Raw genomic sequence first — 23,722 nt, forward strand, 5'->3', positions numbered from 1 at the left:
GCATCGCCATGGTCTTGTAAAGAGTAGCTATTTGATTTACTGTTGCCTTTGTATCAGTTTGAAGCAGACTATTTCTCTCTGAATATGTCTACAATGCACTGTGTTTCTGTCAAGTTATTTGTCAGTTGCAGGTCTTTTGCCCACAACCGAGATGACAGACCTTGCCGACCGTACATACATTAATGTGCAGTTGAACAGGTTTATCTAACAAAGTGGTTGGTAACTATAATATACAACTTTTTTAAGCAAATATTTTGTTGTAGTTTTCACACATTAAAGAACAGGGTATATATGAAGTGGATGATAGAGAAAAAATGTCAACCTTGAAGTGAAATTAATCTGTAAGAGCTTTCAGCCATCTTCCATTTATACCACCTATGCTTTCAGAGATACTCTTTCAAAGCTTTTATCAAGCTATGGTCTTCATTCTCCAAGACTCTCCTTGGCTTCTGCTCATCTTTCTCCTTTTTAACTTGACTCTTTGGTTCTCTCTCCTAATTATTTCTGCATTTAACCCAAGCATCAGATTAAACACATGCCAGTGAAGGTCTTGCCCTCTCGAAGGCTGCTGACTCTCACCCTGGGAAATTATGATCGTCCTGTCAAGGAAAATTGTGTTTAATATGCCGCCATAAGTCTGCTACCCTGGAAAAAAAAAACAACCAAAACGTCTTCTGACTGACTGTAACTGTGCCATTTAATATGCTGAAGCCAGAGGTAGTGACGAGAACTCTGACTTCTAAGATAAAAGATGTGCAATAAACCAGTGTGTCAGACACACAAGCACGCTTTGTTGCTCGACACAGAATTAACCATCTTAACACCAAAAGAAAACACTACACGCCAGTAAAAAGGTTACATATTGTAGCTTTAGCCTCTGAAATGTCAGTGTTGTTCTCTGGCTCACTGCACCAGTGCTGCCAGGAAACCGTTAGACATTTATGTGTATTTACCTCCCAGCAGCAGAGTGACACTGATAAAGGCCACGGGCTGAAACGCGTTTGCTTCTTTTTCTTCGGCCGTGCTTCGTGCAGTTAATTACACTTTGTTTGGATATCCCAGCAATGCTCATAGTCACCGGTCTGTGAGGTGATGACGTATTTTGTGAGTTCATTAGCCTGTGGCCATTCGATCCAGCAAACACCTGAATATCAGCACAATTTCAGTAAGAATATGTAATGCAAACTCCCTCGCTGAATGAAATGTCATTCCACATGGGTTCAGAGAAGGTGTCCTGTCAGTGCTCTTTGTAATTGCTTTTATTTTTGCAGCACTGGTACATCCCCTGGTGTTATCTAACGATGCATCCCTAGAAAGATTCACCTGTCTGTCTTTTATTCTTTTTAATTTTTGTCATTTTAATTACACTTCTGTCACATACATGTATCAGTGCATTCATCTGAGGCACAGGAAGTGCATTAATGAGACTTCTTTCTTTTTATTATTCAGATGATCTGCATGAGGTTTGTTATCAAAACTTTTGATTTAAGGAAGCAAGAGTTTTTTTAAAATTAATATTATGATTATTTGTTCTCTTGCACAGCACTGCATTGCAGTGAAAAACACAGGTACCTGGTATCAATCGCTATCAATGTCATATCAATCGAAATGCCTCAAATCCTGCCTTATCCTATTTATTTTGTGATGTGGGGAGGCACTTCCTCTTTATCATTGCCCAATCTCACCCAGTGTCACTGACTTGAGTAAAAAAAAACCTGAGTTAAGCATCTGTCGGATGACATTGAATATGTCTCTTCTCCGCTAACTCCACCACGTCAGAGTAGTTGATAACCACACCAGAGAAGAAAGGTCCTGGAGAAAAATGGAAAGATATGAAGACAGAGAGGCAGAGACGCAGAATGAATGAATACCAGACAGATCGCTGAAAGAGAGAAGGCCAAAGAGCGAGGTATGGAGAGCGAGAATAAATGAATCTGCAGACTAAAAATAGCTCTCTCAATCCCCTGTGCAGAGCTGGGTAAATAGGGCTGTCTTGGGTGGGTCCCTGGGTACTTGTTAGAGACAATAGCGTCTCATCCATTACACTCAAAGACAAGGTTGTCTGTCATACACACACAGTATATGTTCACACAATTTGTTCAAGCAATATGAAGCATATTGCTTTTTTCATTCACCCCAAAAAATCTCACACTAATGTATAATAATGGCAAAGTTTAGGTATACCTCCTTAGAGCTAATTAGTCTTTGTGTAGTGTCATTAGTTGAGCACAATGGTCCTAAACATTATTTTTAACAAAAATCAGCTTGTTGAATGCAACCCCTCCCAAAAAAACAGAAAGCCACTCAGCTGGTATTCACAAAGAAGAGTTAAACGCTGTTTAAAAAGGGGATTAATTTGCGGATAGCGAAGAAAAACACTGCGAGAAGGACGAATGGAAACACGAGTGAGTCAGTGAATAAAAGCGGAAATGTTAAACAGCGGGAGGAGGAGAGTTTGACAGCGAGCAGAGGGAAGGAGCTGCGGCAGAAGGAAAAACTTTGTAAGGTTGTCAAGAAAAGCAGCATGAGAGACTGTAGTTTTAAACAGTAACTGCACTTAATCTCTTAATGAGGATTTCTTTCTGTTAGCAAAAATGTTTAAAATCTCCCACTGGCTACGCTGAACACCTATAAGAAGTCTCAGATTTTCTTTTCTGCAAAGTCATAATAAAGAAAAAAGAAAACAAAGAAATCTCACTGAACATTTTAAATGCATGATATCATTCGAACAACTTTAGCTAGGAAAATAAGGTTTCTCATTATAGGAGCAAAACTGAACATTTAAACAAACTGCATGGCCATTTGTTTTCATTTACTTTTACAAAACCCTATGAGCAGAACTGCAAGGAATGAATTTTAATGGTTCCAGTAGGTCTCACTGGAAGGAGAACCTTACATTAGTTTACAATACAAAGGACCTTGAGGTGACTGTGGTTATTTGGGGCTATATAAATGAAATGGAATTAAATTGAAAAATGGAATTGAGCTAAACACCTGGAGCTAGAAACCTGGAGCAAATGAATATTTTAAAGCCTAACTAAATTTGCAGAACATATACTTTAAACCTGTGTAACAAGAGTCTTTTGTGTATGTGCACAGAATAAAATGAAGTAATGTTAGGTTGAAAAAGACAGAAAATATAAGGTCAGATTGTTAGCCCTAATTTCCTTGTTCTTCAGTGCACTAAAAGAGCAAATGTTTCCATTAATTCTAAGGGGCTTTTACTTTTGTTTCAAGTCTATTTTCATAGAACAATAAATTCATCAAGTTGTAGAAAAAAAGACGGTTAATACTGAGAGTTAGCTTGACTAGTTAGCTACCCTCACCATCTGTTACACGTGTTAGGACCCTACTGGACCACATTTTGGCTTTAGAACTGTGCTACGTTTTCATGACACAGATTCAACAAGCTGCTGGAAACATTCCTCACAGAGTGGGATCCATACTGATATGACAGCATCAGGCAGTTATTGCAGATTTTATGGCTGCAAATACATTATGTAAATCTCAGGTTCCTACACAACCAATGGTGCTCCACTGGATTAAGATCTGGCGACAGTGTAGGCCAGGGGTGCCCAATCCCGGTCCTCGAGAGCTACCGTCCTGCAGCTTTTAGATGCATCCTTGTTCCCACACACCCGAATCAAATGAATGGCTTGTTATCAGCCCTTTGCCAAACATGATGGCATGCTGAAGAGGTAATCAAACCATTTGATTCAGCTGTGTTGGAGTAGGGATGCATCTAAAAGCTGCAGGATAGTAGCTCTTGAGGACTGGGATTGGGCAGCCCTGGTGTAGGCAATCACAACATGCAGGCACCTGAATGTTGTGATTGCCAAATTCTGACCTTACTGTCCAAATCTTGCAGCATAAATTTGCAATTATCAGACCAGGTAATATTTTTCAAATTTGCTTTCGTCCAACTTTGTTGAGCTCCTACAGTAACTGTAACCTCAATTTCCTGTTCTTAGCTGACAGGAGTCCCATCCACTGTGGTCTTCTGCTGCTGTAGCTCGTCTGCTTCGAGGTTCAGCATGTTATTATGCAGAGATTCAGAAAAGATGCTCTTCTGCATACCTTAGTTGTAATGAGTGGTTATCTCAATTGCTGTTTCCCCCCTATGAGTATGGAGCGGGCCATTCTCCTCTGAGTTGCTGCCCCGTGATTGGCTGATCAGGTATGGGTTTATCTAGAAAAGTAGTCAGGGAGTGTAAGGGCTAATAGTAGCTGCCATGTAGAAATTTCAGTGAGCAAAATTGGTAACTGTCTAAATGGGCTACCTGCTCTTGTGTATCCTTCTCTGAAAATGTTTTTGTTTTTTCAAAAACTACATTTTTTGTTTTTTTAAGGGAGTAATCCTACTTTATTATTGTATACTTTATAAGTGTTGCACAAAAAGAGGAAGCTTGCCAGGTGGAGCAACAGGAAATACAGGAGTTTTGGAAACATTTAATGTGACCTTTAGGTGTAAAAAATCCTTCTGCGTCATCTGGTTTTTGAGATGTCTTGTGTAGGGGTATCTCTAATTTTCTTCTTCTGGCTTACTGGTTTGCAAACTGGGTTTTCACTGGGAAACCAGGAAGGTTTTTCATGATGTTTGTAATCTGTTACCAACTGATAGCATGATTTATTTTGCTCTATCATAAAAATCTTCAACCACCACATGGCCCTGCAGGACACAGCTAGACTTGATGAGACAATACAGGATGCTTGTTAAACAGCAACATAGCCATTTTAAAGTGTATCATGCTCTTCAAAGAGACACAGCTCTTAAGTTAGTTTTTGCTGTCCATATCAAGGACCCTCAAACAGAAGGATCCCGGCCACTCAGCAGTGTTTGATGAGATTTTCTCTTAAGGGACAACCAGTGTTGAGATACTTCAAATCAAATTAAACCTTCTGAGTCCAAAGGGAAATACAAGGGTTTAATACACCGAAACAAGTCGTACATCTGGGATAATCACAGAAAACTGCAAGACCATAACAAATTATTAAAAACAGTGGCGATGGCAACAGAAGCAACGGCAATAAAACCATTTTAAAACACAAATCTGGCACATGTGAAACCTCCTAGACTTAGAGGTCAGGAGGTAAATGTATATGAAAATGTTTAAAATGTTCGTGCTCATCCTGAAAATGACACCCCTACCCCCTCCCAGCTTCTCTTGAGAATGAATCTGAAGGAAAGACTTTCATGGTTAATTTATGGACCTACTTGTTCTAAGTGTCCTTGACTGACCCTACCTACTGCCTTTTATTATGCTAAAAAACAGTCTGGTCTTGGCTGTCCCTGTAAAGAAGTACACGTCAAACCGTTGAAGGATAAAAGAATGAAGGGTTGCTGTTTGAGAAACCTTGGTGATCTTAAAACAATTCCTTCCAACACCAAGGCCTAAGTATAGTGACTGTTTCAGCTGCTTCGCAGAAGACAGCTGAGTGGAATCAGTACTCGTGTCCTTACTTTCTGCAAGATTGGACAGAATGTAGAACTTGTTGCGCCACGACACAAAATCCTCCTCCACAGGCCGGCAATCTTATTCCACCCAGTCCTTGTGGGCTGACTAATAACCGACTCATCAGCACATTTTGTTGTGTGTCTGTCCTCATCATTCCTGTGACAGTTGTTATTATAAATAATATATGTAAGGTGAGAAAAACCTTGTGAGGATCTGTAAAGAGACTGGATTTTTGAGGGAGAGTGATTCCAGCCACTCTGATATGCTGGCTGAATCAACAGTTTAAACTAGAAGGAATCTGAGATGCAGATGAAGGTTTATGAGGAATGATAAGACTAGAGTAATGATTGACTAGGCTTTTATTGTTGAATTTCTCTCAGTTGTTTAAGACCCTGTGCAGATTAGATGGTTATCCATACCTGTTGTTTAAGGAGCTTACCAGCCTGACATTTTGACATGAGAACGATCCAACTGGGGCTGAATTGTCATTTTTAATAATTGTGTTGGAATCAATGTGCATGTATTACCCTTTTCGTAGACAAAGGAGTAGCCTGACATTTTGAGAAGTATGCGTATTTGCTTTCTTGTTTAGAATCAGATGAAAATATTAATAGTACAATATAACTTTGTGCAGAAGACTAAACAGGAAACTGCAGCTTTTTGGCATAACTTTCCAAGGGAGGTGGAAACAAACAGGAAACCACGAGCTTGGCATCAAAATCTACCAAAAGCAACATTAATTCTCACATATTAAAAACTGTATATTACTAATGTACATAAAATCAAAGGCAACCCTCTAACTTCTCTGGATTTTAAGGGAAAGGATCAGTTGACAAAGAGCGAGCGAGTGAATTCGACAAAGTCGAAAGCTGACGGCAGCTCGCGGCCCTTGCTGTCGAGGTAGGGCTTCATGTGTGACAGACAGTAGTCTGCCTGCTCTTTAGTCAGGTTCTGGTAGAGCTCCTCTTTAGTGACGTAGGGTTTGTTTTCACCGCTGAGGGCTCGGAAGGCGCTCTCGATCACCTCACTAGACTTGACGTTCTCAGCGAATTCACAGCAAATTCAAAAGTGTTAAATGTTTTGGTGTTAGCAGACTTCACGCAAAAGTAGAGTTAATTTTACTCAAAGTAGAGTCAGACTATTTTAATGTAACTCTGAAAATAATATTAGTTAAAATCAAGTGTTAAAAATTAGTGTTTCGATATCAACTCTGGAGGTGTTACAATGGAAATGTTAACTCTTGACCCCCTAAAGGGGTTATGACACTTATAGTGTAAATTCACAGGCTCCGCCCCCAGCATCACAGGTTCCAACCAAAGCTGAAGCAAAGCCATTTCAGAGCATGTTGCTCTCCAGAGTTGTTTGCCACACTTGGTAAGTCATTTTTTTCTGAGATTGTTTTAGTCATTATTATTAGCTTTTTACTTCTGTGGCTCCTTTGAGTTGAGACAAAAGTGTGTAAGGCATTAGCCACGTTGCTCGGAGATAGCATCTGTTTTAGCTCGCTGGAATTTATTGTTTGCGGGCAAATACTATAGCCTTAAAAAAAAGCTTGCATATGAATATTCAGTCCAATTTTTTGCTAACTCAAATACACCTAAAACAATTTTTAGTCTGTGAACTGTTGGCATAAAATTATGGCGCTACATGAAGCCTGAAAACTATCTAGCAAACGGCAGTAGCAGATGTGCTGACTGGGTTCTAGGCTAACATTTAAATCCCTTCAGAGTTTTGAGCATATGATTTAGGTAAAAATTAAAAAGACAGGTTTTAAATTTATTTCGGCATTAACTGTTGTCTGTGTTCTTCAGTTGTTTAAGAGAGCACCATTTTAACAAACGTGTTCTGGGTAGAATATTGTGTTTAAATATGGGCAATGGATTCGTATCTAGGATTGTATTTTGGGAAAATACTTTACACAAGTTAGGCTCAAAATTATTCTTTTTTTTACAGTGTTGCAATTGTTTACCAGACTATTTGTGCAATTAATTACTGCATAACTCATTTAATTTTTGAATTTCCACCTGCTTGCAGAGGTGGAATATGGGGGAGTGCAGAAGTATGTTAAAGTTAAACAAAGTGATGAATGGAGGACGTGCATATTGTATTGCCGTTATTTGCTTTGACCAGCTTACCTACGTCAGACCCTTTGATAAACAATATTCTAATGAAAGCGAGAGCATGTACATTGTTCCATATTGTTACATGTTTTAGAAAATGTTTTGAAATTGTGGTGCACAGTTCAAAAATAAATGTTTTTCAGAAAAACATTGCCTCTTTTTAATAAATGTTTGTTTCCCAAGGAATTTCTAAAAGTTCAGAAAAGTAAAAATTACAATTTTTAGAATGATTAGAAAATAACTCATATATAGTTAAAATAAAATACTCTATCAGAGTTGATATATAAACTCTTAACACTTAGTGTTAATAAGTGTTACATTGTCAGCTTTAGACAGATTTAGTATTTAACACTAAATCAGAGTTAACACTCCAAAAAGAGTTAAATTAACACGCTCTGGTGTGGACCCATGTAGACACTTTAATAGTGTTGAAATCAAATCTGACAGTGTTAATTTGCTGTTACTGTTAGTGTAGTACAGTATGTCAAAATCAATGATACCTGTACACTATATAAACAACACATTACACATTACTCCTATAGGAACTGCTTGGCCATGCAAATCCATACATGAAGCTCCTGGTACACAGTTCTTCTGCTGATGTTAATGCCAGAGAAAGTTTGGAGCTCTGCAGTTAGTCAATCAGCAGAGCGTTGCAGACTTTTAGGCACTCGGTGAACCTGCAGTGTAACTTTACATGTTCTGGCATTTCATGACAGAGTTGCTGTTGTTCCCAGACGTCACCTTTGTAATAATACTAAGAGTATTATTAGATATGTATGTAAGCATATTTAAGTATATTTCTGAAAACCACTTTTAATCACTTCCAGTTGATTGTGGAATATGTAGAGTAGGAGGAAAGACATTTCATGAAAATACTTATTTGTAAAAGCAGGCCACATAGCTAAGAGTGTGATTTTACACACCTGTGGCAGTGGGACTACAAACGCTTGAATTGAAAGATTAAGAGGTGTGGCCCAATACATTTGACCATACATGAAGATTTTTCCCACAGTAATAATGATTTTACAGGTAACAACTTTTAAGAGACTTGCTTTAATTTACTTACAGATGAAAATAAAACAGATTTGCCAGATAAAGTGCTAATAAAGAAGCACAAATGACAGGAAGATGCTAAGGTTACTGTGATGAGTCAGGCTAACCTTGTAAACTGAAATATGCAAGAGAATTTTTAACATCCTTGAAAGATTTGAATAGTAGATGCAAAATAAAGTTTTCCTTTGCACCTTTAGAAAACCCCAAGAGAAAAATATCTGCAGGAAAGACATACTTGTAGTTATAGACAGTAGTAATTATTGATTATCAGTGAATAAGTTATACACAGTGAACCTCTGCATGCATTTTTAATCATCAGAAAAAGCATTTTGAGTAAATATATCAACATATAGACAGGCACAGTGTATATATTTTCAATTGTGTTAGAGGGGGCAACACAGTTTGAACAGGAAGCCGCATACTGTGATTATGGATTAGGCCTAAATAAGCACTCTACCATCACGCATGATGCTGTTGCTCATACTAACACAGACACACAGACACATACGAACAGACTGGAGCACTGGGGAAATTTCACCAGAACTGCACATCAGTTTGTATTATAAGTGTTTTCAATAGCTTGAATGATGCATATGAGGGTTCACTGGGACGGACAGTGCGTACACAAACATGTACACACAAATACAAAGCAGGTGTGCAGCTAGAGATAAATGAGCTGTAAAGGACATTAATGTATCGCCAGTAAAATAAATATTCAAATACAAGCAGCAGAACTCGTGCTGTTCAGCTTAATGGGGACCAAGTACAGAGAATGACTCTATAAGAGCAGAAATAAAGAAATGCTTTGGAGACAGGCATAGAGCACAAGCTCTTTTCATATGTGTTGTATTAATGAAAATTAGAAAACTGGATCAAATATATATATGTACTTTTAATTCTTTGCTGAAGAGTGAAGCAGTGTAAATGTAAAAAATCCCCAATAAGTTACTCTTTTCCAGCAGCCTAAGCAATCTCACCTATTATTATGTAGTTAGAAATGTTCAGCTCTAATAACAGTAATCAGTCACCTTTTTTATATTTTCACTTTTCCTTGTATTAATAGTTAGAACATCCTTGCTTTAAGGCCACTGAAATTACAATGGCTCAAGTACAGCTGAGAGAAATAGTAGTATGAGAAGTCTGAATGGATGCAATCATGCACGTAATAACCAACACTTGGAATAAGACACCTTAAAAATTGTTGGCAATTGTGCCTAGATCATTATGTGACACAGTCACAGTAATGGAAGTACTAGCAGTGGGACTGTGTTGTGGCTTGCGGCTATTTCCACTGTCCAGATATGGTTTTACTGTTTTCATTTGGCTAAAGGGCAAAAGAAAAACCCAACACAGAATCAAAATCATAAATCATTTTGGAAGCACATGAGAAATGTGCAAAAACAAATGAAAACAAAAGTGTATTTGTGCGCTTGCCTGTGTATATCTGTGTAACAGTGCAGGCAATCATTACTCCAGGCATGGCTGGACTGATCAATGAAAGATCCCTTGGGGCAAAAATATAACTGTTGGAGTCATTGTGTATAGGAACCCCACCACTTATCATATCATTATTAGATAATAGTCTAGATAACATTACAATTTCTGTGTCCAGGATTTCTGAGGCCAGATTTGCATTTTTGCTAATCCAGTCTTGCTGCTCAGAGTTAATTTTATACTTAATGTTAAACTAAATTACAGTGAGTGAGAGAGAGCGGGAGAGAGAGGTCACATAAACTTTTGAAGCATTTGCAGAGTACAGTCTATTTTAATACAGCCTATTTTGGGCCAGACCATTACAACAAAATAGCAAAGTGCATCTTGTGCTGCATATCTGATCTTTACACACACACACACACACACACACACACACACACACACACACACACACACACACACACACACACACACACCTTGCACCAAGACAATATTGAACAGGCGAACTCCAATCTCCAGCCATCTCTTCAGATTCCAGTTAAACTGCGGGAGCACGGCTGCTGATGTTAGCTCCCCTCTGCCGGGGTGGGGGCGGTCTCGACCCAGACAACCTCAAACACTTTCTGTTAGCAGGTGGAACATTCTCAGGGGTCTTATTGACTGCACTCAACCGAGGTAGTGTTAGCAGTAAGATGATCAGTCTTCAACACAGCATGTGGGGAAACCCCCTCCACACACATGGGGATGCTTTTGGATGGGCGTTTTTTTAAGGAAGCAGGGTTTCAAAAGCCTTTCTTAAAGGAAAGCATGAAATTGTGGTGCAGCTTACCTACTGAACTCCTCAGCCTGTCAGCCTAAAAATGTGTGCCTATGCTGCCCCCATGCTAAAGCATTGAGACAGATATATAACAGACATCAACAAGTGCCCACTAATGCTTGTGTGTGTACAGCAGTAACTCCTAAGGTCTGGATATAGAGAGTCTTTCTATAGCCAGACCTCAACCTCCTTTTGTCCATGTTCCTCTCCCTTTGCAGGGAAGCTTTTATTCTCGGAGCCCCTCTTGAAAAGCACTCCAAGCACACCTCCGTTCACCTAAACTCCTCACAACCTTTCTCTCTCCTTCCCGTCATTCAAACTGACCCAGATACAAGCGTGAGCACAGTCAACAAGACGCTAAAAACACACTCACACACAAGGACACACTTGACAAAATGAACCTATAATAAAACTGCACTCAACCATACAGAGCTCAAAGTGCCCTGTGGCTCTGGAATAACAAAGACATTACAGACTTAATAAAGTTTTCCCACACAAACCCAGCTTGACACTGCACTGCGGACTGCCCGCCTGTCCACAGAATTACCTACCCAGCACGCCACCCTTGCTTAATGTACAAACTTCACCCACCCTTCGCTTTCCTCTCTCTCCCGCTCCTTCTCCTTGACTTTGCGAGACTTGTGAAGAAGTCCGATGAGGATCACGGCGGCCCGGATGCCAGCTTTTTTGTTGTGAAGCCGTCCTCCGGTCTGAGACATGCCGGACGTTTCTGGTGGTGCCAGCAGGGGTTCGGGTGATAGCTGGTCCAAGGTCAGGCTGCCTTCAGGCTTCCTGGCGTGCAGGACCTGCTTGGTGGTGGCTTTGCGGGGATCCAGTTTGATCAATGGATGCGACAGCCTCTTCTGTATGATGTCCGGCTTGCGGACAGAAGGTGAGTCTCCAAAATGAGAACCTGTTTGAATTCTGGCCTCTGTCTCTGCAGTGAGACCTTCTGCTGGGAGTCTGGACCAGTAATCCCAAAGTTAAAGAATCTGGCAGCCTGTCAAGTCTGATGAAACCTCAGCTGTTCTTCTTCAGCAAATGTTTTTTTGTAATCCCAAAGGTCCAGAGTGGCACTGCCGGACTCCAGCTCAAGGTGAACTCCTATCTGCATTCCCTGCTCCTGCAGTGAATCTGTACATCACAGCTCCATAGCAGACTGTGGTCGCTGGTGATAGGATGAAGACTTGCAGGCTCACGGACACGCTCACTGTAGCACCGCATCTCCCCGTCTGCCTACTTCTACCTTCCCACCTCTCCCTTCTTTCTCTAACGTGCTCTTCTTCTTCTCCTTCTCTGTCTGCTGCTCCTCTGCTCCCTCCTTCCTGTCATCCAGGCCCCACCTTCCACAATCTGATAGGCTGGGAAACACAAGGTACCGCCTTCTCTCCTTTTCCTCCTCCTCCTCCACTGTATTCCTCTCTCTATCGCTCCCTGTCCTTGTTTCTACCTTGTTAATAATTTTATATCAATCTTCCTGACCTTGTCCTATTTTGTGCTTGATTTTATGATTTCCTTTCTAGACACAGGCATGTACTCCCACAGCCACCCACCCACCCCTGAGTACACACTCAGTCACTAACTCTTTGTCTCAGTGTGAAATCTCAATTCAAACAGCCTTATCATCCTATTGCCTGCTGTGCTGTTGCCAAGGGCATCCAAATTGAAATGTAGTCTCAAGAAAATGAAGGGGAGATTCATTGAGACCTCATGAAAGAAAAAAAGGGCAATTTTAAGAAATTCTACATGCTTTTTCCCCCTTGCACTCATGTGGAAATACATAACACATATTTTTCACACTGCATTTCTTGTTCTTTGCCTCCAGTTAAGCTTTTCTGCTATCTATTTTCTCCAATACACCTCTTGGAGAACTAAAAAACTGCACGCTCGCCTGCCATCCTTCCAGTGAACACTTACTCCGCTGTTCTCCCCGGCTTTAGCCAGAGCCAGTTCCCTCTCAGTTGTCTCACTTCAGTAAACACCACCAAATCAGTCATCTTCCCAGAATATATCGATCCAAAATGTTCCCTTTCCATCTTTGGCCACCTGTTCTTCTTCCTCTATGAACTAACCAGCTGACTGACAGCGAGTGAGTGAATGTTTGAGTAGCTGCATCACTTTCAGTAGCTTATTAATTCCTTTTCAAAAGGACGTTTTTACCTGTTTTACTTCCTTGAACTTTGCCGGTTAATCGCTCTCCCTTTAGTTCCATCATTCATGACTGTGTTTAGACACAAATCTAAAAGCAGAGACGTGAAAGCAGGAGTATTTTAAGTTGAAGTGAAACAACAAATATAAGGAAATAATGAGGTAATTACGTTTTCTGTTTTCATTCCTCAAAACAAATACTGTGGGCTTAATGGCACAGTCACGTGTTCACACAGCAGCGTAGATAAAACTTTGTAGACAGACAAGGACGTAGGCACACAAGCCGCAGCCTGATGCAGCAGAAAAACAATTCATACTGCACATCTGCTGCAGCATGTCTGGGTCAGAGCGGCGATAATATTAAAAAGATGAATGTTGTTGTGTAGCTGAAATAGACTGTCCCAGGCTCCTCTTACACAAAGGCAATTAGAGAAATGCAAGAAACAAAGAAGAAAAAAGCAAAGAGGTTTGAGCAGATAAGATGCTTCAGTAATTGTTTGACATCAGCCAGGGAATAGCAGCAATAAACACGGCAGTTAAACTGAAGCCCTCCCCTCAGCCCCTTTTCTCTTCATACATTGCTTTTCCTGTGTGTGTGTGTGTTTGTGAGAGGGAGATCAGTGCCATAGCAACCAGACAGCTGCCAGAGGACCTGCCCGAGGACCCCTGAGGCCGCAGCCTCCCCACCCCTTCACACCCATCCGAGGAAAGACCGGGTAGATTTGATTTGATTTGAGTTAAGGTCATTTCAGAAATTTGCTGCCAAAAACCGTAGTTCAGCGCTTTTGATTGACACAATCTGCGATCATGACTCCAATGCACAAAGACACCTGAGGATTTTCCCAGCTCCCATGTGGTGCCGCACAAACAAGCCCACACCTCAACCGGACTGTCAAACATCCCCGAGAGACACACTGTTAAAAACACATGCGGTACATGCGCACATACATGTAGGCGCTCGGCCTTTTCCCTATTGTGCGTCATCAAGAAGAGGAAATGAGACACCTGTATCTATTCACTTACAAACACACACACCCGCTATCGCACCCTTTCAGCCCCATTTTCTTCCTTTTGTCGAGCACACACGCCCTCATCCACAGGTGCGACATTGTTCCCGAGCCATACGCTGAGGTATAACTGCCATTCTCTGAGCGTGAGGGTGGATAGTTTGTGTTTTAACTCTGTGTTTCCAGCAGCAACTCATTATGACGTTAATTGTTTTTGATTTTCCTTTTACTATTCCGAATGGTATGTGTTTCTTGCAAGGCAATAACCACGATCATCACAGTTTGGAAAATAATTTTGTTGAGTATCTTTTTTTGTTTGTTTGTTTTGTTTTGTTTAAAGAGGCAACCAGCCGTTGCTGAAAGCCAATAGCTACTGTACAACTTCCTGAATGGCCATTTGAGACTTGCATTAAAATCAAGTGCCTCCCCACTAGCTCCAATGCTAGAATGCTCCTTTTTACAGCAGAGATAAAGATGGTTACACCCTTTTTAAAAATGTATATATAAATATATATACGTAAACGTGACTTAAAACTTGCACTCTATCTGAATGCCACCAGGTGGCGATAGCTATGGCGGCAAAAAGAGTTGCCGTTCAAAAGAAGTCTTGATCTTGATCTCTCTCACACATACCTTATTACAGTGGTTCCCTAACTTTTTTTGCTAGGCCCCCCTTTGTTTCGCCCCCCACCACCTAAACAGCCCCCCAGTTTATTTCACACCTCAATCATTTAGTAAACAATTAAGCAGATACAAGTACATTGCAATAAATTACAGGTAGTAATAAAATACACTACTAACTCTTTTACGCTACGTGCACACCTACATGGGTATTTTTGAAAACGCAGCTGTTTCTATGCGTTTGGGCCTTTTGTCCACATGTAAACGGAGTTTTGAATCACCGGAAACTCCTTTTTTGCATTTACGTGTGGACAAAGAATACAGAGTTCATCAAAGGTTTGTGCCTTTTTTATGTCACACTGTGCGCCACGTTATTGTTTACATGAGATGAATTGCAGAATGGCAGATAGAGACAAAATACTGTTAATCTGACTATCTTCAGGTTTTACATGCTTACATACACGGACGCAGCTACTGTCCCTCCATTTACAAAGGCAGAGGCGTCACGGTGTGATTATTTTACGTGTAGTTGTTTTTTTCATGTAATAATATTCAACATTGCTGTCAATACATTTAAAAAAAAATGCTTCTCTGTACAAAATGGGTTCAAAGACATAAACAACTGTGGGATACTGTTTGTCCGTGATTTGAACCGAGTGAACAAATTGTGGCAGGATCAGCCTGATATTATTTGCATCCCACTGTGGGCGACCATGGAACAGGGGGTTGGGAAGCGCATCTGTAACGGGAAGGTCACCGGTTCGATCCCCGGCCTCTCTGTCCTGGTCGTTGTGTCCTTGGGCAAGACACTTTACCCTACCGCCTACTGGTGTTGGCCAGAGGGGCCGATGGCGCAATATGGCAACCTCGCTTCTGTCAGTCCGCCCCAGAGCAGCTGTGGCTACAACTGTAGCTTGCCTCCACCAGTGTGTGAATGAATAGTGGAATTATATTTAAAATAGTGGAAGCACTTTGGGTGCCTTGAAAAGCGCTATATAAATCTAATCCATTATTATTACTGTAACTTTACTGTATAAAGAGCTAACGTCTCCAAAATGTTCAAAATCAAGAATGTGGGATACTGTTTGTCAGTGACTTGGAGAGCCCAGCACGTGCTCTTGATGCAGGGAAAACCAATTATGCAGGGGAGACCTACCTTGGCACTTGTGCAGGTGAAGTCAAAGGGAAGATGCTTCACCATATTTTCTAGTATTTGGCTTGGAAGGAAGTTGGTTTGGAAACATATTTGGCAATGCTTCATCTCCTGCTTTGCGTTTGTGTGGCAGCCCTGTCAATAACCTGGCCATTATGCTAGCAGCGTTCTTTTTTTTCTTTTCATACCGCGCCCCCCCCCCTGCAATGGCTTTGCACCCCCCCTATGGGGCGGGCCCCACACTTTGGGAACCTCTGCCTTATGGCTTCATGGACTCAGTCACTGACTGTGAGTCACACTGAATAAAAAAAAATATTAAGTCTGTTTTGTAAATCGTTGTCATACCATGTTCAAAAACAGAGGATTATCTGTGGCACAATGTTGTCAATCATAAGTCATTAGCCAATGAGTATGCGGTTTCAGTCAGACCCGCCCCTCCATTCCACATTCAGTTCTTGGCAAACGAGATGGGAGAAATGCTCTTCTTGTCACAGTAGCCTATCTTTTATACTTACATTATCTGTATACACTGACAGTATATACAGTTTACATATCTTTCATGGGCAGTTCATTCAGTTAACCGTTTCTGTATCAAACCTAATGTGTTTTGCTCCTTCTCCCCACAATAAATGAAATTCTTATTCCCTTTTAGGGGCACAAGAAAATTGTCATAAAATCAACAAATTTTAATTTTGGATGTAAAACAGAAACCTTGTTGGGGCTCTGCAATGAAACAACATGATGGTTTTGAAACAGCACAAGAAAATCAATGTAAACATCTACATGTAAAGTTACAAACCCTTGCTCTGGGTGTTTGCTTACTACACACCCAGAAACTTGCACACATGCTTGCGTGCGTCTCTTAATGGTGCCAGGCAGCCTTTCCTGTCACTTCACAGCTCCTCAAGTGTCCCACAGACAAACAGATGCCAGTCCAGCAACGTCATCTCACTTTGCTGCTCATTCTATTGCAGGACACACACACATACAAACACACACTCAACTCTAAAATGCCTTTTGTAATAAACAAAACTATACCGTGGCAGCTCGTCTAATAGGCTGCACCCACAAGGCCAAACACACACGTACACACACTTAAAACAAAATGCTTGACCCAACTAGAAGGTTACTGCAGAAAATGACCTTCACAGCTGCTGAGTAACTAGTTTATCCACACACACCAACACACACACACACACACACACACACACACACACACACACACACACACACACACACACACACACACACACACACACACACACACACACAGATGTTGTTTTCTCCCTCTACTTTCCTTTTCAGTTAAATCCCCTGTTCCAACACGCTCTGTTCCACACCATATTGGTATATCACTTTTTGCTGTCCATATCATGCATGTCATGCATGAAATAGTATCTTGGCAGATTCATCTCCACCATGTAGTGACTCCTGCCTGTCTGGGCCAGGCAGAGGTGTCTGCTGTTTATGAAGAAACGCCGGAGCTGAAATGGAAATGCCAAACGTGCCATAAATAAGAGCTTAACTCTAGGATGTCTGTCACGTTGTCATATAAGTGAAATGAGTAAATCCAGAGAAACGCCGTGACTCACTATCTTTAAGGTCATCCACAACCTCATGTAGAGAAAATATGGAGAATTTATTTGATGGGATTTTAAAAAAAGATGCCAGCTCTGATTATGCTGCGTATTTCAGAGATAAGCGGATAGATCCAGGTTCTGCAACGACTGTCAAACCCTTTCACAAAACAAAGCAGGGTGTTGAGCATTTATATATAGTAGTTAAGGCTTTTTAAGCTGCTTTGATTGCTATTGAATGTGTCTTTGTATTGCCAAGCATCACCATAATTCCCACAAAAGCCGAGAGCTGAGGCATGTTTTCACTTCTGTCCGTTTCCCAATCAAACTTTTGTGAAACTTGGCGGAAAGGCAAAGCGCGGAGACAAAATAAAGGGTTGGCCTTGCTGAAAGGAACTCTTCTTTTAATGTGGTGGTGTCGTTTTACTGACGCTCAGATTCGCTGTAATGAAATTAAACAAAGATTTTTTTCAGTCTGAGCCCGTGCCTGCTTGGGTTTCTTCCATGTGCCCTGGTTTCTTTCCACAGCCCAAAGACAGGTTAATTGGTGACTCTCTATATATACACATACTAATGACCTGTCCAAAATGTGTTCCCTGCTTTCTGACCTGTGTCAGCTGGGACTGGCTCCAGCCCCCTATTAGGGTAAGTGGGCACAGCTAATGGATGCATCTGCTCTGCATGTATTGTCTGGTTTCATTTATCAACTGCTTGATCTAATTTTTCTGTCCTACAATTTCCTCTTTTTTTTAATTTTTAAATTTTATTTTAGTGCCCCCAAATTTTCACTGAGTCCGTTTTCATGCAGGAGGTGCTGGTGGTCTGAAGCCTGCTCCCCCCATTTTTGTCACTGTTTAGGGGACTTCTCGCCTTAGCAACAGCACCGCTTCTCTTCCTGTAGCTCTCATCTCTTCAGTATCTATCACACTATCACTCTCTCTCTCACTTTCCCTCTTGTTGGTGTTATTTTCCATTAACCCTTTTTTTTCTTCCTTTTTTTCCTTCCACACAAATCCCTCTTTCCCCTCCCCCTTCCCTCACTCCCATTTCTTTTACTGAACTATCCTGCACAGTAAACTTTAATCGATTATAATATTACAGTTACCAACTCTAATAAAGAAATATTTGGAGAATTCAAGAATTGAAATCTATTTAAACCTTTAAACTGATAACACTGCACACATACGCACACACACACGCACACACACACACTTCTTAAAAAGCACATTCAATTTTACAGTAAATAATTAAAATGTGGTCATTGAAGCAGGATAAATGATCACTGGTGATGTTCACTTTAGATAATCAGTAATCTGTAACCGATTTCCTGCATCATCTCAGAATCTAAGCCTCTCATTCATGGCTTTTAGTCACTGCCATTTAGTCTCACTTCATATCACACCTTCCTTTTATCTCCTCTCTGCGTGTGTGCGCTCCCTCATGATAATGCTTTCCACAATTCAGTATTTGGACCAAAGATTTTTTTTTTTATATCAAAGAACTAGAGTGCACTATTATTATGGTGACATATGCCGATGGAAACAGAACTGTGCACACAAGTTACGGACATGACATAACATTTGAATACAAATAGATGAACACAAATCTTAAAGCGGGCTTTTTTCTTATTAGACGACAGGACAGCATCAGCAAAATATTTTGTTTGTTCATTCCCCCCTGGAGAAATTGTACTGAGGGCAGCATAAGGGTAAACTGTTGCCTCACAGCAAGAAGAAGTGAAGATCTGAAAGCACTGGGCAGCTGGGGCCCTCTCTGTGTGCAGTTTTCATATTTTTCCTTTGCTTGAATGGGTTCCATCCAGCATGCATTTTAGCTTAATTGCTGACTTTAAACTGGCTTTAGGTGTGAATTTGAGTGTGATTGGTTGTTTCTCTGTTTTAGCCCTGCAATAGACTGGCAACAGGTTCAGGGTGTAGCCCATCTCTGACTCAGTGACATCTAGGGTATGCTCCAGAGAGGTCTAATGCACTACAACTTAAGAAAATACCAGCAACAAAAAAACTGCAAAAGCACACAAAACACAAGCAAAATGAAAAAGAAAAAACACAACAACCCCCAATTAAAATAATCAGAGGATTCTTCAATGTTGTGAGAGAGAAAAAGATGCTAGGTAATGTGTGCTTTGTTGTGTGCTCTTGGAAGCTTTTTCTAATTGCAGTGTATTTGAACGCCCATTGTACTCCAGCTGCCCGTGCACCTTATTGAATAATAAATTAATAAAAAGGATGGAGGACAAAATCATTCCACTTAGCTTCGCTGCGTGAAACATGGCTGAATCCCTGGTGTCATTTCACTGGTGACAACTGTTAACATTGTATCAAGATTATTACAAGAGAGGAATTAAATTAATTTATATTTGTTCTTTTAAATAACAAAAACTAATATTGTTAGTACACGGCTGTGAACAGACATCCACAGTGATGTCTTCTCCACAGACCAGCATTACAGAGCCTGTTTTTTTTAAGTTGTTTATGATTTAAAACATCTACTTCTGTTCCACGTGCAACTTAATGCATTGGACTGTTACAAGTTCACTTTCTGGCCACAATGTCAGCCCTTCAACAAACTCAAGAATGCCATCACTCAATGTAAAAGCAGGTACGTCAGTAGGATAAAGTATTTGACCCAGACATATGAGTTTGAAGCACAAGTTTGAAGCACCACTGATGTGTGTGAGGTTTTTTTTTTCATCTTTTCATTATTTTTAGCAAAAAACTTAAAAATATGACTTTAATGAATAATGAGAAAGTAGAAAACAATACATTATCTTGTGAGAAAGTGTAATGAGGGCATTTGAGATGTAACAGTTTTCAACTATGGCTAGACATGGAGAAAAGACCACCAGCTGGTGGTTATTTAACATCAAAATGCTTATTGGGACTCAATATTCTTTTCGTTCTTGTCTTCCAAACACCACCTGCTTTCACTCTATACCAACCAACAGTGCCCGACCCCACTGTTGGTCTGGCGAAGAGAAGCTAAAATAGTTTTAAAGGGACTGAAACAACACCCAGTATACAATAAATAGGGGTGGGTATTGATAAGATTTTCACAATTCCGATTCCATTTTCGATTCTGTTTAACGATTCGATTCTTTATTGATTCCCTTCTTGATTCTTTTAAAAAAAAGGAGAACACTAAGGTCGATTAGCTTAGAACTTTGTTTTATATCTTCTCTTTGAACAAGATAGAAATTTAGGAGTAACATGGCCTTACAAACCCAACAGTGAGATCTTAAGAGATCCAGCCTACGGCTCTTCAATGGGGTGTCACAGGGTCCCCAGGGAAAAAAAATTGTAAATGTAAAATAATAAAATAAATATTCTTCTGTAGCAATAACAAAGTATAACATAAATTATTCAGTAGCAATTACACAAGAATATCCAGTAATGTCCCTGCCTACATTTAAACACATTCACTTACCGAAAATTGGGGGCATCTGCTGTGGCAAATGGGTGCAAGCCTTTGACCACAAACTTAGTCACTGCTCGGTGACATTCGTCTATCCTGGCCTGAAAGGAGGCGCTACCGGTAGACTGCAGCGAGAACTGCCAGCATCTGAGCCAGCCAGACTCTGTCTCTCTCTCTCATCATGGTCACCTAAATGCACAGTAATGGCAGGTTTTGTAATAAGGCAGATCGCGCTAACATAATATGCACTGTTAGTTGATTATTTACCTGCCGCATTAACGGGAGAAGACGTGCAAACGTTACCGCTGCTGCTGGGTTGAGATTCACGAGTCCGGAGCGGAATTAAAAACACGACATTCATTTAAGGTTATCACGTGTTTTGTGAGCAAATGCTTTTGCATATTCGTAGTGTTTCCTCCCTTAAATGAAATATCTACTTTGCAAGTATTGCAAGTTGCCCTGTTGTCATCCGTTCTCGTAAAGTATAATCAAACTTTTGAGCGTCTGAGCCACCATGTTTCCTACCAGGTAAATGACGCTCCGCAACGGAATGTTTGCAAAAATGGCAAACAATTCCAAGAAATTGAAACACTGGGAACCGGTTCTCAACAAGAACCGGTTTTCGATACCCATCCCTAACAATAAATGAAGATTATTTTTAGCTGACCTCAATAGGTCCACTTGATTTGTGAAGGTGTTTCCAATAAACGTGCTCACAAAACAGTCAACTGATTTATAGAATTAGATTCCTCATTCTGTTCTGCTCACATATCATTTCTCACTGACACCGGGGTGCTTGCCGTCAGGTCATTGTCATCCTCTTGTATTTACTAAACAGCTAAAATTAGAAGCTCTAGTGTGGACTCTCAGTGTGAACTCACTGGAATGAAATTCTTAGTATTGCGATATCCTGACATTCAAACTGTCAACAAATCTCTTTAAATGACAAAATCTAACAATGACTAAATCTTAGTAACAAAAGTGCCCATTCAGTCAAGCCTATTTTTATCCCATTCTTCAGCTCCATTGTTGTCATAATCCGTTACACATGAATGAAGCACACCACAGCTATGTTCCATTATTATGATAAACACACACACTGTGCTGCTGCTGTAAAGATTTACTAAAGCTTAAATATGCATTAGTACTGCACTAAACATAGTCCTTAATGAAAACACTTTTTATTCTATTTGATTAAAGTTTACTGAAAAGAACACCATGCATAACTGCTCATGACCTGTGCAGTCGGTTTGCAATCGAGTGGTCATGAATGTGCAACACCCTCACCCTTGCTTGGCTAACAATATCTCAGGATGCATGAGACGAGCCTTCTTGTTTGCAATATTCCCCAATTATTTTAATGTATCTAATAAAATAGCAATATTTGGTGTCCTCCCATATGGAAAAGATATATAAATCTTATAAAGTTTGTATCTGTCTTGTGTGAAACTTGTATGAAAAGCATACAAGAGTGAAAACAGATATAAGATCCCTTGAAAAATTATATAAATGAAACTTATATGTTTTGGATACTAATTAAAACAATATATGAAAGTGACCACTTTCATGAGTAAATCATATAAGCCTTATATGATTCACTATATGAAGTAGGCCAAATCTGATGCAAGTGTTTTATACGTTTTTTCTATTTCTTTTCCATATGGGCTTGTATGGATAAAATATTGCCACACAAAATGTTGAGAAACTTAAATCTGGGGAGCCTTCAAGCCACAGAACAGGGAAAAAAAAAGGAGACAGCAAGCTGACAGAGACGTTGTGTTTCTCTCAGCACGCTTGCCTTGCTCTGTCCGGTTAATTTGCTCCTTTTGTCTTGGGTTTCTGTTAATAAAATCTAAGTGTCTCTGGGTGGCTTTCGTATTTGTCTGGCAGCTGTAGCCTCTCATGCAAACTACCCATTTCCTCTGCAGGCAACATAAAATGAATCATCAACTGCTGATAAAGGATTTTCCCAGACCAGTTTGACAGCTGTTTCTAAACGTGAAAGCTTCATGAATCACTGTTGTGTCATATCAGCTACACAGCAGCGAAATAAACCACAGAACGTGTTGGATTATTACTTTAAGATAAGTTTACTACAGCCTGCTGTCTGTACTTCGCAGACAACGGAGCAGAGATGAGTTATTACTTCACACAGGGAGGGAAAATGCTGTTATCAAACACATAAATTAACAGTGTCACGCACAGACACAGACAGACGCAACCAAACGTGCACCCGCATACAGTGCTATACATGGCGTTAAGCAATGCAGAAAGCTCGAGTGGTTAATGCGACTTAAACTGGCAAATGGAAAGACAAAGGAAAACAAGTGTCTTTTATAATGGGACACAAAACAGAAAATGTATGAAAGAGGCAATAAACTCCAACTCGGTGCTGGTGTTTACGACACTACAAGAAGAAATGAGAATTTTAACTAGACTATTATAAGTGAACTGAGCACTTATCATGTTTTCAAACTTTGTAATATGTATATATAACAGAAAATTATATATGCAGGTTAATGAAATAGGCTGTATAAGATGGGCGTGGTCCTCTGTGCCGCCACTGCCGATCACGAACACACTTTTTCCCTTTTTTATTAGGGCCCAAATAACACAGGGGTTTCAGACCGTCTTCGTTTATGTTCTGTCCAACCCTGATCAGATCAGTTGGTTGTTGTGTTCGTGGAGTTTTCATACGCCAGCAGTGACGCATCGCCCGTCACTTTGATTTATTCTTTGTTTCTCTCAGTAATGAAGAGTTATTTGTCCTAACATCTGGATAGCTCTTCAGCAGACCTTTGGTGCCCAGGTGCATACACGCACTCTGCATTTCAAGTGCTGTTCAAAGTGCACTTAACGCATGCATTAAAAGCTGTTTGGATGAAACAGTAGAACACAAGC

General features: G+C 40.3%; 1 protein-coding gene across 4 annotated transcripts in view; it reads right to left on the bottom strand.

Moving 5' to 3' along the window:
* rap1gap2a (RAP1 GTPase activating protein 2a) overlaps window positions 1–23,722 on the bottom strand; it is a 98,627-nt gene that overhangs the window by 33,296 nt on the left and 41,609 nt on the right. Inside the window, exon 1 of one of the 4 annotated variants that reach the window (XM_076892199.1) lies at window positions 11,475–12,160. The exons of the other annotated variants lie outside the window; for them this stretch is intronic. Within the exon in view, the coding sequence (XP_076748314.1) occupies window positions 11,475–11,602 (128 nt within the window). The 5' untranslated portion in view covers window positions 11,603–12,160. Of the gene's footprint in view, window positions 1–11,474; window positions 12,161–23,722 lie in introns of those variants that run through there. 4 annotated transcript variants of the gene reach the window in all.

Source organism: Maylandia zebra, linkage group LG14 (genome assembly GCF_041146795.1).
Source record: "Maylandia zebra isolate NMK-2024a linkage group LG14, Mzebra_GT3a, whole genome shotgun sequence".
Taxonomy (NCBI): Eukaryota; Metazoa; Chordata; class Actinopteri; order Cichliformes; family Cichlidae; genus Maylandia; species Maylandia zebra.